At 58.2% G+C, this 18,466-nt stretch overlaps 1 protein-coding gene across 1 annotated transcript in view; it reads right to left on the reverse strand.

Moving 5' to 3' along the window:
* Window positions 1-533, reverse strand: part of LOC136006285 (protein spinster homolog 1-like) — a 13,124-nt gene extending 12,591 nt beyond the window's left edge. The window contains 1 exon segment of the mRNA XM_065664317.1: window positions 406-533. Within this exon segment, the coding sequence (XP_065520389.1) occupies window positions 406-533 (128 nt within the window).
* Window positions 534-18,466: the final 17,933 nt, after the last annotated feature.

Genomic DNA, 18,466 nt, shown 5'->3' on the forward strand with positions numbered 1-18,466 from the left:
TAGACCCATAGAGAGCCATAGAGAGCAATAGAGAACCCATAGGGACCCATAGAGACCCCTAGGGACCCATAGAGACCCATAGAGACCCATAGAGAACCCATAGGGACCCATAGAGACCCCATAGGGACCCCATAGGGACCCATGGGACCCCATAGAGACCAAATAGGGACCCATAGAGACCCCATAGGGACTCATAGGACCCCATAGAGACCCATAGGACCTATAGAGACCCATAGGGACCCATAGAGATCCATAGAGACCCATAGAGACCCATAGGGACCCATAGAGATCCATAAGGACCCACAGATACCCCATAGAGACCCATGGGACCCCATAGACACCCCATAGAGACCCCATAGAAACCCATAGAGACCCCAATAGGGACCCATAGGGGCCCATACAGACCCATAGAGGCCCCATAGTGACCCCCTTGCCCCCCCCATAGTCTCGACCCCGACGACGAGGACCTCGAGGACCCCGATGACCTCGTGGTGCCGCGGGGGGGGCGCCCCACCAAGGTGCCCGTGGCCCATGTGCTGTCCTGACCCCCATCTATGGGGCCCCAGACCCACATCTATGGGGCACAGACCCCCATCTATGGGGCCTAGACCCACATCTATGGGGCACAGACCCACATCTAAGGGCCCAGACCCACATCTGTGGGGCACAGGCCCACATCTGTGGGGCCCAGACCCCCATCTATGGGGCCCAGACCCACATCTATGGGGCCCAGGCCCATATAAGGGGGTCATTCATTGACCCCTGATGGAGGATCCTGACCCGCATCTATGGGGCTCTGACCCACCTAAAGGGGTCATTGACCCCCAGTGGAGGATCCTGCCCCACATCTATGGGGCCCAGACCCACATGTGCAGGTCCCGGGCCCAGAATGGGGTGGTGGACCCACTATGGAGGATCCTGACCCACATCAGTGGGGCCCAGACCCACATCTCTGGGCCTCTGACCCACTTAAGGGGGTCACTGACCCACAGCCAGGATCCTGACCCACATCTATGGGGCACAAGCACCGCAGCCCCCAATAAACCTGTTTGGACACCCCAAATGCTGCCTGCTCCTCTGTGTCCCCCCCTGCCCACATCTCCCCATCACCAGCCCCATAACCTGCCCCATACTCTGCCCCGTAACCTGCCCCATAACCAGCCCATACCCAACCCCATAAGCAACCTCATACCCAGCCCCATAACCTGCCCCATACCAGCCCCATAACCAGGACTGTAACGAGCCCCATACCCTGCCCCATAACCAGGGGCGTAACGAGCCCCATAACCTGCCCCATAACCAGGGGCGTAACCAGACCCATAACCTGCCCCATAACCAGGGGCGTAACCAGACCCATAACCTGCCCCATACCCTGCCCCATAACCAGGGGCGTAACCAGACCCATAACCTGCCCCATACCAGCCCCATAAGCAACCTCATACCCAGCCCCATAACCTGCCCCATACCAGCCCATAACCAGGACCGTAACCAGCCCCATACCCTGCCCCATAACAGCCCATAACCAGCCCCATACCCTGCCCCATAACCAGCCCCATAACCAGCCCCATACCCTGCCCCATAACCAGCCCCATACCCTGCCCCATAACCAGGGGCGTAACCAGCCCCATAACCAGGGGCGTAACCTGCCCCATAACCTGCCCTATAACTTGCCCATAACCAGCCCCATACCAGCCCCATAACCTGCCCCATTTCCTGCCCCATCCCAGCCCCCCCCCCCCCCCCCCCCCCCCCCCGCGTCCTGCCCCACATATCCCGCCCCACAGCGCGTGGAAGAACCCGTTCTGGCCGCTCCCGCCCCGCCCCACAGCGCCGTGGGGCCGGCGTCGGGGTCAGAGCCGGAGCCTGTGGGGCAGGGGCCACTTGTGGGGCAGGGGTCACTTGTGGGGCAGAGCCGCGGCCATGGCGCCCCCCAGCGCCCCCCACCTCCCGTTGCTGTTGCTGCTCCTGCTGCTGGCCCCACACGGGAGCCACGGCTTGGACCGGCCCACAGCGAAGGGGACTCAGGTGAGAGCTATGGGGCAATGGGGGCTATGGGGCAATGGGGGCTATGGGGGGCTATGGGGCTCTATGGGCAATGGGGCTTATGGGGGGGCTATGGGGGGCTATGGGGCTATGGGGGTCTGTGGGGCAATGGGGGCTATGGGGCTGTATGGGCTTTATGGGGCTATGGGGGCTATGGGGGCTATGGGGATCTATGGGGCTTATGGGGGGCTATGGGGCTGTATGGGCAAAGGGGGTCTATTTGCTGTATGGGGCTATGGGCTTTATGGGGCAATGGGGGTCTATGGGGCTCTATGGGCTCTATGGGGCTATGGGGCTCTATGGGGCAATGGGTGTCTATGTGACTCTATGGGGCTATGGGGCTTTATGGGGCTATGGGGTCGAATGGGGCAATGGGGGCTATGGGGCTCTATGGGGTCTGTGAGACTGTATGGGGCTATGGGGCTTTATGGGGAATGGGGGTCTATGGGGCAATAGGGGTCTATGGGGCTCTGTGGGGCTTTATGGGGCTATGGGGGTCTATATGGCTCTATGGGGCTATGGGGGTCGATGGGGCAATGGGGAGCTATGGGGCTCTATGGGGCTATGGGGGTCGATGGGGCAATGGGGAGCTATGGGGCTCTATGGGGCTATGGGGGTCGATGGGGCAATGGGGGTCTATGTGGCTCTATGGGGCTATGGGTATGTATGGGGGTCTATGGGCTGTTTGGGGCTATGGGGCTTTATGGGGCAATGGGGGTTGATGGGGCAATGGGGTCTATGGGGCTCTATGAGGCTATAATGCTCTATGGGGCTATGGGGCTCTATGGGGCTGTTTGTTGCTATGGGGGTCAATGGGGCAATGGGGGCTATGGGGCTCTATGGGGCTCTACGGGGCAATGGGGATCTATGGAGCTCTATGGGGGACTATGGGGCTATGGGGGTCGATGGGGCAATGGGGGCTATTGGGCTCTATGATGCTATGAAGCTCTATGGGTCTCTATGTGGCGATGGGGGTCTATGGGGGCTATGGGGCAAGGGGGTCTATGGGGCGCTATGGGGCTCTATGGGGCTATGGGCAATGGGGGTTTATGGGCCAATGGGAGCCTATGGGGATATGGGGGCTATGGGGCTCTATGGGTCAGTGGGGGGTCTATGGGGCTCTATGGGGCTATGGGGGGCTATGGGGGGGTTCTATGGGTCAAGTGACATCCCCGTTTCCCCCCCCCAACCCCACAGTGACTGGGAGCAGCTCGGTGAGACCCCCCCCCTCCACACCCCATATCCCTGCCCCATATCCCTGCCCCACACCCCACACCCCATATCCCTGCCCCATATCCCTGCCACACACCCACCACCCCATATCCCATACCCCATATCCCTGCCCCATATCCCTGCCCCACACCCCACACCCCATACCCCATATCCCACACCCCACACCCCATATCCCTGCCCCATATCCCTGCCCCACACCCCACACCCCATATCCCATACCCCATACCCCATATCCTGCCCCATATCCTTGCCCCATATCTCTGCCCCATATCCCACACCCCACACCCCATATCCCTGCCCCACACCCCACACCCCATATCCCACACCCCACACCCCATATCCCTGCCCCACACCCCCACACCCCATATACTGCCACCCACACCCCACAACCCCATACCCCATTTCCCTGCCCCATATCCCTGCCCATACCCCATATCCCATACCCACACCCCATATCCATACCCCATATCCCTGCCCCATACCCCACACCCCACACCCCATACCCCATATCCTTGCCCCACACCCCATACCCCATACCCCATATCCCACACCCCATACTCCACACCCCACACCCCATATCCCTGCCCCATATCCCTGCCCCACACCCCATATCCCTGCCCCATATCCCATACCCCATACCCCATACCCCTGCCCCATATCCCATACCCCATACCCCATCGATCCCTATGGGTCCCTATGGGTCTCTATGTGTCCCTATGGGTCCCTATGGGTCTCTATGGGTCCCTATGGGTCTCTATGGGTCCCTATGGGTCCCCGTGCACCCCCATGGACCCCTCTACTCCCTTAGGCTGCGGCCGCTCTCTGGCGCCCCCTGGCGGCTCGGGGGTGCGCAACGTGGGCGGGAAGGACGCGGCGCCGGGGGCGTGGCCTTGGACGGGGGCGCTGCTGCGCCGGGGCAGTCACGTGTGCGGCGCCTCCCTCGTGGCCCCCGAGTGGGTCCTGACCGCGGCGCATTGCTTCCGGGAGTGAGTGCCCATAGAGACCCACAGCGACCCATAGAGACCCATAGCGACCCATAGAGACCCATAGCGACCATAGCGACACATAGAGACCCATAGAGACACATAGAGACCCATAGCGACACATAGGGACCCATAGAGACACATAGAGACACATAGAGACCCATAGGGACCCCATAGAGACCCATAGCGCCCCATAGAGACCATAGGGACCCCATAGAGACCCATAGCGACCCATAGAGACCCATAGCGACACATAGCGACCCATAGCGACACATAGAGACACATAGGAGACACATAGAGACACATAGAGACCCATAGCGACCCATAGAGACACATAGAGACACATAGAGACACATAGAGCCCCATAGCGCCCCATAGGGACCCATAGAGACACATAGGGACCCGTAGAGACCCGTAGAGACACATAGAGCCCCATAGAGACCCATAGCGACCCATAGCGACCCATAGCGACCCATAGCGACCCATAGCGACACATAGCGACCCATAGTGACACATAGAGACACATAGAGACACATAGAGACCCATAGAGACCCATAGCGACCATAGAGACACATAGCGACCCATAGCGACCCATAGCGACACATAGAGACACATAGCGACCCATAGCGACCCATAGCGACCCATAGCGACCCATAGCGACCCATAGCGACACATAGCGACCCATAGCGACACATAGAGACCCATAGCGACCCATAGAGACACATAGAGACCCATAGAGCCCCATAGCGCCCCATAGGGACCCATAGAGAACATAGGGACCGTAGAGACCCGTAGAGACACATAGAGCCCCATAGAGACCCATAGAGACACATAGAGACCATAGAGACCCATAGGGACCCACAGAGACACAGAGGGACCCGTAGAGACCCGTAGAGACACATAGAGCCCCATAGAGACCCATAGAGACACATAGAGACCCATAGAGACCCATAGGGCCCACAGAGACACATACTGACCTATGGAGACCATACAGACTTCCATTGACCCCATTGACCCCCATTGACCCCATTGACTTCCATTGACTTCCATCGCCCCCACAGGAGCCGCGACCCCGCCTCTACTCGGTGCTGCTGGGCTCGCCCTGGCTGGCCCCACCGCCGGGGCCCTCGCAAGGCCTCCTCCATTGACCCCATTGATCCCCATTGACTTCCATTGACCCCCATTGACCCCCATTGACTTCCATTGACCCCATTGACCCCCATTGACATCCATTGACTTCCATTGACTTCCATTGACTTCCATTGACTTCCATTGACCCCATTGACCCCATTGACTTCCATTGACCCCCATTGACATCCATTGACTTCCATTGACTTCCATTGACTTCCATTGACTTCCATTGACCCCATTGACCCCCATTGACTTCCATTGACCCCCATTGACTTCCATTGACCCATTGACTTCCATTGACCCCCATTGACTTCCATTGACCCCCATTGACTTCCATTGACTTCCATTGACCCCATTGACTTCCATTGACTTCCATTGACCCCCATTGACTTCCATTGACTTCCATTGACTTCCATTGACCCCCCATTGACTTCCATTGACTTCCATTGACCCCATTGACTTCCATTGACCCCATTGACTTCCATTGACCCCATTGACCCCCATTGAGTCCCATTGACCCCCATTGACTTCCATTGACTTCCATTGACTTCCATTGACTTCCATTAACTTCCATTGACTTCCATTGACTTCCATTGACCCCCATTGACTTCCATTGACTCCCATTGACCCCCATTGACTTCCATTGACTTCCATTGACTTCCATTGACTTCCATTGACCTCCACTGACCCCCATTGACTTCCATTGACTTCCATTGACTTCCATTGACTTCCATTGACTTCCATGACATCCATTGACTTCCATTGACCCCCATTGACTTCCATTGACTTCCATTGACCCCCATTGACTTCCATTGACTCCATTGACCCCCATTGACTTCCATTGACCTCCATTGACTTCCATTGACTCCATTGACCCCCATTGACCCCATCGCCCCCACAGGAGCCGCGACCCCCGCCTCTACTCGGTGCTGCTGGGCTCGCCCTGGCTGGCCCACCGCCGGGGCCCTCGCAAGGCCTCCTCCATTGACCCCATTGATCCCCATTGACTTCCATTGACTTCCATTGACCCCCATTGACTTCCATTGACCCCCATTGACCCCCATTGACTTCCATTGACCCCCATTGACTTCCATTGACCCCCATTGACCTCCATTGACATGCATTGACCCCCATTGACCCCCATTGACTTCCATTGACTTCCATTGACCCCCATTGACTTCCATTGACCCCCATTGACTTCCATTGACTTCCATTGACTTCCATTGACCCCCATTGACTTCCATTGACCCCCATTGACTTCCATTGACTTCCATTGACCCCCATTGACTTCCATTGACCCCCATTGACCCCCATTGACCCCCATTGACATCCATTGACATCCATTGATCCCATTGACCCCCATTGACATCCATTGACATCCATTGACCCCCATTGACCCCCATTGACTTCCATTGACCCCATTGACCCCCATTGAGTGCATTGACCCCCATTGACCCCATTGAGTGCCATTGACCCCCATTGACCCCCATTGACTTCCATTGACTTCCATTGACCCCATTGACTTCCATTGACTTCCATTGACTTCCATTGACCTCCATTGACTTCCATTGGCCCCCCTTGACTTCCATTGACTTCCATTGACTTCCATTGACCACCGTAGAGACCCCCATTGACTTCCATTGACTTCCATGATCCCCATTGACTTCCATTGACCCCATTGACCCCCATTGACTTCCATTGACTTCCATTGACCCCATTGACTTCCATTGACTTCCATTGACTTCCATTGACTTCCATTGACTTCATTGACCCCCATTGACTTCCATTGACCCCCATTGACTTCCATTGACTTCCATTGACCCCCATTGACTTCCATTGACCCCCATTGACCCCCATTGACCCCCATTGACATCCATTGACATCCATTGATCCCCATTGACCCCCATTGACATCCATTGACATCCATTGACCCCCATTGACCCCCATTGACTTCCATTGACCCATTGACCCCCAGTTGAGTGCCATTGACCCCATTGACCCCCATTGACTTCCATTGACTTCCATTGACCCATTGACTTCCATTGACTTCCATTGATCCCCATTGACTTGCATTGACCCCCATTGACTTCCATTGACCCCATTGACTTCCATTGACCCCCATTGACTTCCATTGACTTCCATTGACTTCCATTGACCCCATTGACTTCCATTGACCCCCATTGACTTCCATTGACTTCCATTGACTTCCATTGATCCCCATTGACTTCCATTGATCCCCATTGATCCCATTGACTTCCATTGACCCCCATTGACTTCCATTGACTTCCATTGATCCCATTGACTTCCATTGACCACCATTGACCTCCATTGACCCCCATTGACCCCCATTGACCCCCATTGACTTCCATTGACTTCCATTGACCCCCATTGACTTCCATTGACTTCCATTGACTTCCATTGACCTCCATTGACTTCCATTGGCCCCCCCTTGACTTCCATTGACTTCCATTGACTTCCATTGACCACCGTAGAGACCCCCATTGACTTCCATTGACTTCCATTTGATCCCCATTGACTTCCATTGACCCCATTGACCCCATTGACTTCCATTGACTTCCATTGACCCCATTGACTTCCATTGACTTCCATTGACTTCCATTGACTTCCATTGACTTCCATTGACCCCCATTGACTTCCATTGACCCCCATTGACTTCCATTGACTTCCATTGACCCCCATTGACTTCCATTGACCCCATTGACCCCCATTGACCCCCATTGACATCCATTGACATCCATTGATCCCCATTGACCCCCATTGACATCCATTGACATCCATTGACCCCCATTGACCCCCATTGACTTCCATTGACCCCATTGACCCCCATGAGTGCCATTGACCCCCATTGACCCCATTGAGTGCCATTGACCCCCATTGACCCCCATTGACTTCCATTGACTTCCATTGACCCCATTGACTTCCATTGACTTCCATTGATCCCCATTGACTTGCATTGACCCCCATTGACTTCCATTGACCCCATTGACTTCCATTGACCCCCATTGACTTCCATTGACTTCCATTGACCCCATTGACCCCCATTGACCCCCATTGACCCCCATTGACTTCCATCGCCCCCCGTTGCCCCACAGGAGCCGCGACCCCCGCCTCTACTCGGTGCTGCTGGGCTCGGCCTGGCTGGCCCCACCGCCGGGGGCGGCGGCGGGGGTGCGGGTGGGCGTGGCGCAGGTGCTGCCCCACCCCTCGTACCGGGGCGAGGCCACGAGCGGCGACCTCGCCCTGGCGCGCCTGGCGCGGGCCGTGCCCTTCAGCCGCCGCGTGCTCCCCGTCTGCCTGCCCCCCCCCGGCCCCGCCTTCCCCCCGCCCCGGCGCCCGCTGCGTGGCCACGGGCTGGGGGGAGAGCGGCGGGGGAGGTAAAGGGGGGGGGATGGGGGGGGTGGGGATGGGGGGGGGATGGGGGGAGGGGATGGGGATCAATGGGGGGCAATGGGGGCAATGGGGGAATGGGGGGGATGGGGGCAATGGGGATAATGGGGGAATGGGGGGGATGGGGCAATGGGGATCAATGGGGGGCAATGGGGAGGATGGGGCAATGGGGGGCAATGGGGATAATGGGGGGAATGGGGCAATGGGGGGGGATGGGGGGATGGGGGCAATGGGGATAATGGGGGGGATGGGGCAATGGGGGTGATGGGGGGGATGGGGGAATGGGGATCAATGGGGGCAATGGGGATAATGGGGGGAATGGGAGGGATGGGGGCAATGGGGTCAGTGGGGGAGATGGGGATGAATGGAGGCAATGGGGGCAGTGGGGGGAATGGGGGGGATGGGGGGGATGGGGGCAATGGGATAATGGGTCAATGGGGGAGATGGGGATGAATGGGGGGCAATGGGGATAATGGGGGGAATGGGAGGGATGGGGGCAATGGGGTCAGTGGGGGAGATGGGGGGGATGGGGGGGATGGGGGCAATGGGGATAATGGGGTCAATGGGGGAGATAGGGATGAATGGGGGGCAATGGGGGCAATGGGGGGAATGGGGATAATGGGGGAATGGGCAATGGGGATCAATGGGGGGCAATGGGGGTGATGGGGGAATGGGGCAATGGGGTCAATGGGGGAGACGGGGTGAATGGGAGGCAATGGGGGAATGGGGGGATGGGGGGAATGGGGATCAATGGGGGGCAATGGGGATAATGGGGGGAATGGGGCAATGGGGTCAATGGGAGAGATGGGGTGAATGGGGGGCAATGGGGGCAATGGGGGAATGGGGGGAATGGGGCAATGGGGATCAATGGGGGGCAATGGGATAATGGGGGGATGGGGGGATGGGGATCAATGGGGGGCAATGGGGGGATGGGGGCAATGGGGATCAATGGGGATAATGGGGGGAATGGGGCAATGGGATCAATGGGGGGCAATGGGATAATGGGGGGAATGGGGCAATGGGGTCAATGGGGGGAGATGGGATGAATGGGGGACAATAGGGGCAATGGGGTCGGAATGGGGGCAATGGGAATCAATGGGGGTCAATGGGGATAATGGGGGAATGGGCAATGGGGTCAATGGGGTCAATGGGGGAGATGGGGATGAATAGGGGGCAATGGAGGCAATGGGGTGGAATGGGATTCAGTGGGGGGAATGGGGATTAATGGGGGGCAATGGGAGGAATGGGGGGAAGGGGGTCAATGGGCACCAATGGGGATCAATGGGGGCAATGGGGGTCAATAGGGATTATGGGGGAATGGGGCAATGGGGTCAATGGGGGAGATGGGATGAATGGGGGGCAATGGGGGCAATGGGGGAATGGGGGGATGGGGGGATGGGGGCAATGGGGATCAATGGGGGTCAATGGGGATAATGGGGGGAATGGGGCAATGGGGGCAATGGGGGGAATGGGGGAATCGGGGCAATGGGGGCAATGGGGGGAATGGGGGGGATGGGGCAATGGGGATCAATGGGGGGCAATGGGGATAATGGGGGAATGGGGCAATGGGGGCAATCGGGGGAGACGGGGATGAATCGGGGGGCAATCGGGGGGGATGGGGACAACCAAACTCAGTGGGGGGAACTGAACCCATATCCCCCCCCCATAGACACCCATAGACCCCCAATATCACCCCCCATAGCACCCATATCCCCCCCATATCCCCCCCATATGCCCCCATCTCCCCCCATCTCCCCCCCATACCCCGCCATCTCCCCCCTTATCCCCCCATACCCCCCATACCCCCCATCTCCCCCCATATAACACCCATATCCCCGCATATAACCCCTATATAACCCCATTACCACCCCATATCCCCCCATATAAGCCCATATCCCCCCATATAACCCCATTTACCCCATATCCCCCCCATATCCCCCCATATAACCCCATTTACCCATATCCCCCCCATATAACCCCATTTACCCCATATAACCCCATATAACCCCCATATCCCCGCATATAACCCCTATATAACCCCATTACCACCCCATATCCCCCCATATAAGCCCATATCCCCCCATATAACCCCATTACCACCCCATATCCCCCCCATATCCCCCCATATAACCCCATTTACCCCATATCCCCCCCATATAACCCCATTTACCCCCATATAACCCCATATAACCCCATATCCCCCCATATAACCCCCATATCCCCCCATATAACACCCATATCCCCCCATATAACCCCATATAACCCCCATATCCCCCCATATAACCCCATTACCACCCCATATCCACCCCCATATAACCCCATATAACCCCCATGTAACCTCATATAACCCCATTACCACCCCATATCCCCCATATAACCCATATCCCCCCATATAACCCCATATAACCCCCATATCCCCCCATAGAACGTCATAGAACCCCATTTACCCCATATCCCCCCCATATAACCCCATTTACCCCCATATAACCCCATATAACCCCCATCTCCCCCCATATCCCCCCATATAACCCCATTTACCCCCATATCCCCCCATATAACCCCCATATCCCCCCATATAACCCCATATAACCCCCATATCCCCCCATATAACACCCATATCCCCCCCATATAACACCCATATCACCCCATTACCACCCCATATCCCCCCATATCCCCCATATAACCCCCATATCCCCCCATATAACCCCATATAACCCCCATATTCCCCCCATAGAACCCCCATATAACCCCATTACCACCCCATATCCACCCATAGAACCCATTTACCCCCATATCCCCCCATAGAACCCCCATATAACCCCATTACCACCCCATATCCACCCCATAGAACCCCCATTTACCCCCATATCCCCCCATAGAACCCCTATATAGCCCCATAGACCCCCATCTCCCCCATTGCCCCCCCCCAGCGCCCCCCGCCGCCTGCAGGAGCTGGAGCTGCCGGTGCTGGCGCTCAGCGCCTGCCGCCGCCTCTACGGCATCGACATGGGCCGGGCCCTGCCGCCGCGCCGCATCCGCGCCGACATGGTCTGTGCCGGGCATGCGCAGGGGCAGCGCGACACCTGCAAGGTGAGGGCATAGGGACCATAGGGACCCATAGCGACCCATAGGGACCCATAGAGACACATAGGGACCCATAGGGACCCATAGAGCCCATAGAGACCCATAGAGACCCATACAGACCCATAGAGCCCATAGAGACCCATAGAGACCCATACAGACCATAGAGACCCATAGAGACCCATAGGGACCCATAGAGCCCATAGAGACCCATAGGGACCCATAGGGACCCATAGGGACCATAGAGACCCATAGAGCACCCCATCCGCGCCGACATGGTCTGTGCTGGGCATGCGCAGGGCAGCGCGACACCTGCAAGGTGAGGGCATAGGGGCGAGCCCCATAGGGACCCATAGGGACACATAGGGACCCATAGGGACCATAGGGACCCATAGGGACACATAGGGACACATAGGGACACATAGAGACACATAGGGACACATAGGGACCATAGAGACCCATAGAGACCCATAGAGACCCATAGGGACACATAGGGACACATAGAGACGCATAGAGACCCATAGGGACACATAGGGACCCATAGAGACCCATAGGGACCCATAGGGACCCATAGAGACCATAGAGACCCATAGGGACACATAGGGACACATAGGGACCATAGAGACCATAGGGACCCATAGAGACCCATAGAGACCATAGAGACCCATAGGGACACATAGGGACCCATAGAGGACACATAGAGCCCATAGAGACCCATAGGGACCATAGGGACACATAGGGACACATAGAGCCCATAGGGACCCATAGAGACCCATAGAGAGCATAGAGACCCATAGGGAGCCATAGAGACCCATAGAGACCCCATAGAGACCCATAGCGACCCATAGGGACCCATAGGGACACATAGGGACACATAGGGACACATAGAGCCCATAGAGACCCATAGAGACCCATAGAGCGCCGCATCCGCGCGACATGGTCTGTGCCGGGCACGCGCAGGGCAGCGCGACACCTGCAAGGTGCACCCATAGGGACACATAGAGAGCATAGAGCCCCATAGAGCCCCCATCTCCCTGCCCCATAGCACCCATCTCTCTGCCCCATAGCTCCCCTCTCTCTTGCCCTATAGATCCTCTCTCTGCCCCATAGCACACACCTCTCTGCCCTATAGCTCCCCTCTCTCTCTGCCCCATAGCACACATCTCTCTGCCCATAGTCCCCTCTGTCTCTGCCCCATAGCTCCTCTCTCCTGCCCCATAGATTCTCTCTCTGCCCCATAGATCCTCTCTCTCTCTGACCCATAGATTCTCTCTCTGCCCATAGCTCCCTCTCTGCCCTATAGATCCTCTCTCTCTCTCTGCCCCATAGATCCCTTCCCTGCCCCATAACCCCCCCGTGTCCCTGCCCCATAGATCCCCTCCTCTCTCCCTGCCCCATAGCTCCTCTCTCTCTCTGCCCCATAGATTCTCTCCCTGCCCCATAGCTCCCCCTCTACCCCATAGATCCCCTCTCTGCCCCCATAAGCCCCACCGTGTCCCTGCCCCATAGATTCTCTCCCTGCCCCATAGCTCCCCTCTGCCCCATAGATTCTCTCCTGCCCCCATAGATTCTCTCCCTGCCCCATAGCTCCCCTCTCTCCCTGCCCCATAGCTCCCCTCTCTCCCTGCCCCATAGATTCTCTCCCTGCCCCATAGATTCTCTCTCTGCCCATAGATTCTCTCCCTGCCCCCATAGCTCCCCTCCCTGCCCCATAGCTCCCCTCCCTGCCCCATAGATTCTCTCCCTGCCCCATAGCTCCCCTCCCTGCCCCATAGCTCCCCTCCCTGCCCCATACATTCTCTCCCTGCCCCATAGATCCTCTCTCTCCCTGCCCCATAGCCCCCCCATGTCCCTGCCCCATAGATTCTCTCCCTGCCCCATAGATTCTCTCCCTGCCCATAGCTCCCCTCTCTCCCTGCCCCATAGCCCCCCATGTCCCTGCCCCATAGATTCTCTCCCTGCCCCATAGATTCTCTCCCTGCCCCATAGCCCCCCTCTCTCCCTGCCCCATAGCTCCCCTCCCTGCCCCATAGATTCTCTCCCTGCCCCATAGATCCTCTCCCTGCCCCATAGATCCTCTCTCTCCCTGCCCCATAGCTCCCTCTCTCCCTGCCCATAGCCCCCCATGTCCCTGCCCCATAGATTCTCTCCCTGCCCCATAGCCCCCCATGTCCCTGCCCATAGATTCTCTCCCTGCCCCATAGATTCTCTCCCTGCCCCATAGCCCCCCATGTCCCTGCCCCATAGATTCTCTCCCTGCCCCATAGCCCCCCATGTCCCTGCCCATAGATTCTCTCCCTGCCCCATAGCCCCCTCTCTCCCTGCCCCATAGCTCCCCTCCCTGCCCCATACATTCTCTCCCTGCCCCATAGATCCTCTCCCCCTCTGCCCCATAGCCCCCCCATGTCCCTGCCCCATAGATTCTCTCCCTGCCCATAGATCCTCTCTCTCCCTGCCCCATAGCCCCCCCATGTCCCTGCCCCATAGATCCTCTCTCTCCCTGCCCCATAGATCCTCTCTCTCCCTGCCCCATAGCCCCCCATGTCCCTGCCCCATAGATTCTCTCCCTGCCCCATAGCTCCCCCTCTGCCCATAGATTCTCTCCCTGCCCCATAGCTCCCCCTCTGCCCCATAGATTCTCTCCCTGCCCCATAGTTCCCCCTCTGCCCCATAGCTCCCCTCCCTGCCCCATAGATTCTCTCCCCTGCCCCATAGATTCTCTCCCTGCCCCATAGATCCCCTCCCTGCCCGCAGGGGGACTCGGGGGGCCCGCTGCTGTGCCGGTGGGGCCCCGCTGGGCGCTGGCGGGGATCGTGAGCTGGGGCAGGGCTGCGCCGCCCCGAACCGCCCCGGGGTTTACACCCGCGTCAGCGCCTACGCCCCCTGGATCCGCCCCCGCGCCCCCGGCGTCACCTTCCTGGCCCCGCCCCTCGAGCCGCCCGCGCCAATGGCAGCGCTCGCACGGAGGGTGGGGCCGCTGGCGTCATCGCGCTCGCCGCCTTGGGCGTGGCGGGGGGGGGGGGGGGGGGGGAGAGGGGGGTGATGGGCGGGGCTTAAAGGGGTAGGGGGGGGTCTTAAAGGGGCAATGGGGGGGGGCTTAAAGGGGTAAGGGGGGGTCTTAAAGGGGCAATGGGGGGGCTTAAAGGGGCAATGGGGGGGGCTTAAAGGGTAATGGGGGGGGCTTAAAGGGACAATTGGGGGGTCTTAAAGGGGCAATGAGGGGGCCTTAAAGGGACAATGGGGGGTCTTAAAGGGGCAATGGGGGTCTTAAAGGGGTAATGGGGGGTCTTAAAGGGGCAATGCGGGGCTCTTAAAGGGGCAATGGGGGACAACGGACAGCCTTAAAGGGGCAATGGAGGCAATGGAGAGCCATAAAGGGGCAATGGGGGGCAGTGGGGGGCCTTAAAGGGGCAATGGGGGGTCTTAAAGGGACAATGGGGGGGTCTTAAAGGGGCAATGGGGGGTCTTAAAGGGACAATGGGGGTCTTAAAGGAGCAATGGGGGCAATGGAGAGCCTTAAAGTGGCAATGGAGGCAATGGAGAGCCTTAAAGGGGCAATGGGGGGCAGTGGGGGCCCTTAAAGGGGCAATGGGGGGTCTAAAGGGACAATGGGGGGGTCTTAAAGGGGCAATGGGGGGTCTTAAAGGGGCAATGGGGGGTCTTAAAGGGGTAATGGGGGTCTTAAAGGGGCAATGGGGGGGTCTTAAAGGGGTAATGGGGGGTCTTAAAGGGGCAATGCGGGGCTCTTAAAGGGGCAATGGGGGACAACGGACAGCCTTAAAGGGGCAATGGAGGCAATGGAGAGCCATAAAGGGGCAATGGGGGGCAGTGGGGGGCCTTAAAGGGGCAATGGGGGGGTCTTAAAGGACAATGGGGGGTCTTAAAGGGGCAATGGGGGCCCTTAAAGGGACAATGGGAGGCCTTAAAGGGGGCAATGGGAGTGTCTTAAAGGGACAATGGGGGTCTTAAAGGGGCAATGGGAGGCAGTGGGGGCCCTTAAAGGGACAATGGGGGGCTCTTAAAGGGGCAATGGGGGGTCTTAAATGGGTAATGGGGGCCCTTAAAGGGGCAATGGGGGCCTTAAAGGGGTAATGGAGGCCTTAAAGGGCAATGGGGGCAATAGGGAGCCTTAAAGAGGCAATGGAGAGCCTTAACGGGTAATGGCAGGGGCTTAAAGAGGCAATGGGGGACAATGGAGAGCCTTAAAGGGGTAATGGGAGAGCCTTAAAGGGGCAATGGGGGGCCTTAAAGGGACAATGGGGGTGTTGGGTCTTAAAGGGGCAATGGGGGGCCTAAAGGGGTCAATGGGGGCCTCTAAAGGGCAATGGGGGGCAATGGAGAGCCTTAAAGGGGCAATGGGGGCCTTAAAGTGGCAATGGGGGGTCTTAAAGGGGCAATGGGGGTCTTAAAGGGGCAATGGGGGGTCTTAAAGGGCAATGGGGGGCAATGGAGAGCCTTAAAGGGGCAATGGAGGCAATGGAGAGCCTTAAAAGGGTAATGGGGGGGCCTTAAAGGGGCAATGGGGGCCTTAAAGGGCAATTCCCCCCCCCCCCTCCCCCCCCCCGCTCGTGTCTGAAATAGCGGGAAATAAACGGCAAGGCGGGAAAGCACGTGCGTGTGGGCGTGGCCGGGGGCGTGGCCGGCGCTGATTGGCTGCTGCGGGAAGGGGGCGGGGACTGCGCGGGTGATTGGCGGGAAAGCCACCCCCATCCACACACACCAAGAGCACGTGGCACGGACAGAGCCGGCCCCATAGCCTGCCCCATAGCCTGCCCAATAGCGTTGCCCATAGCCTGCCCCATAGCATTGCCCCATAGCCCTGCCCCATAGCGCTGCCCTATAGCACTGCCCCATAGCCCTGCCCCATAGTCCTGCCCCATAGCATTGCCCCATAGCCGCTGCCCCATAGCCTGCCCCATAGCGTTGCCCCATAGCCTGCCCATAGCGCTGCCCCATAGCCTGCCCCATAGCATTGCCCCATAACCCTGCCCCATACCGCTGCCCTATAGCACTGCCCCATGGAATTGCCCCATAGCCCTGCCCCATAGCACTGCCCTATAGTCCTGCCCCATAGCGCTGCCCCATAGAATTGCCCCATAGCATTGCCCCATAGCGCTGCCCTATAGCACTGCCCCATGGCATTGTCCATAGCCCTGCCCCATAGCATTGCCCCATAGCCCTGCCACATAGCATTGCCCCTTAGCATCGCCCCATAGTGCTGCCCCATGGCAATGCCCTACAGCAGTGCCCCATAGCGCTGCCCCATAGCCTGCCCATAGCAATGCCCCACAGCCCAGCCCCACAACTTCCCCATAAGTGCCCCCTGCAGTGCCTGAGTTGGGGTACAGCTTTATCAATGGGGCAGGGCAGGGACCTATGGGTCCCAGCGGGGAACTATGGGTCCCATGATGGGGATGCGTCAGTCCTAGGGGGGGGATCTATGGGTCCAGATGACCTCTATGGGGTCTCTATGGGTCCTCTATGGGTCCCTATGGTCTCTATGGGTCTCTATTGGTCCCTATGGGTCTCTATGGGTCTCTATGGGGTCTCTCAGGTGCCGTCAGCTCTCTTGGGGGTCACAATAAATAAGGGGGGGTCCCGGGGGGGGCAGCTCCAGAGACCTGTGGGGAGATGGGGGTCAGAGGGGGGGCGGGCTATGGGGAAGGGAGGGGCTCTGGGGAAGGGGAGGGGCAAAAGGGAGGAGGGCGGGGCCTAAGGGTCCCTATGGGGCCTCTATGGGTATCTATGGGGTCTCTATGGGCTCTATGGGTTCTCTATGGGTCTCTATGGGCTCTCTATGGTCTCTATGGGTCTCTATGGGGTCTCTATGGGTCTCTATGGGCCCTCTATGCGGTCTCTATAGGGCTCTATGCGGTCCCTACCCGGTCTCTATGGGGCTCTATGGGGCTCTATGGGGTCTCTATAGGCTCTATGGGGCTCTATAGGGCTCTATGGGGTCTCTATGGGTCCCTATGGGTCCTCTGTGGGTCCTATGGGGTCTCTATGGGGTCTCTATGGGGCTCTATGGGGCTCTATGGGGTCTCTATGGGCTCTGTGGGGTCTGTGGGGCTCTATGGGGTCTCTATAGGTCTCTATGGGTCTCTATGGGTCTCTATGGGCTCTCTATGGGTCTCTATGGTATCTATGGGGTCTCTATGGGTCTCTATGGGTCTCTATGCGGTCTCTATAGGGCTCTATGCGGTCCCTATCGGTCTCTATGGGGCTCTATGGGGCTCTATGGGTCCCTATGGGTCTCTATGGGGTCTCTATGGAGTCCCTCTGGGGCTCCATGGGGCTCTATGGGTCTCTATAGGGCTCTATGGGTCCCTATGTGGCTCTATGTTGTCTCTATGGGTCTCTATGGGCTCTATGGGTCTCTTTGAGGCTCTATGGGGCCCTATGGGTCCCTATGGGGTCTCTATGGGTCCCTATGGGGTCTCTATGGGTCTCTATGGGGCTCTATGGGTCTCTATGGGGTCTCTATGGGGCTCTATGGGACTCTTTGGGGCTCTATTGGTCTCTATGGGGCTCTATGGGGTCTCTATGGGGCTCTATGGGGCTCTATGGAGCTCTATGGGGTCCCTATG

Source organism: Lathamus discolor, unplaced genomic scaffold (assembly GCF_037157495.1).
Source record: "Lathamus discolor isolate bLatDis1 unplaced genomic scaffold, bLatDis1.hap1 Scaffold_140, whole genome shotgun sequence".
Taxonomy (NCBI): domain Eukaryota; kingdom Metazoa; phylum Chordata; class Aves; order Psittaciformes; family Psittacidae; genus Lathamus; species Lathamus discolor.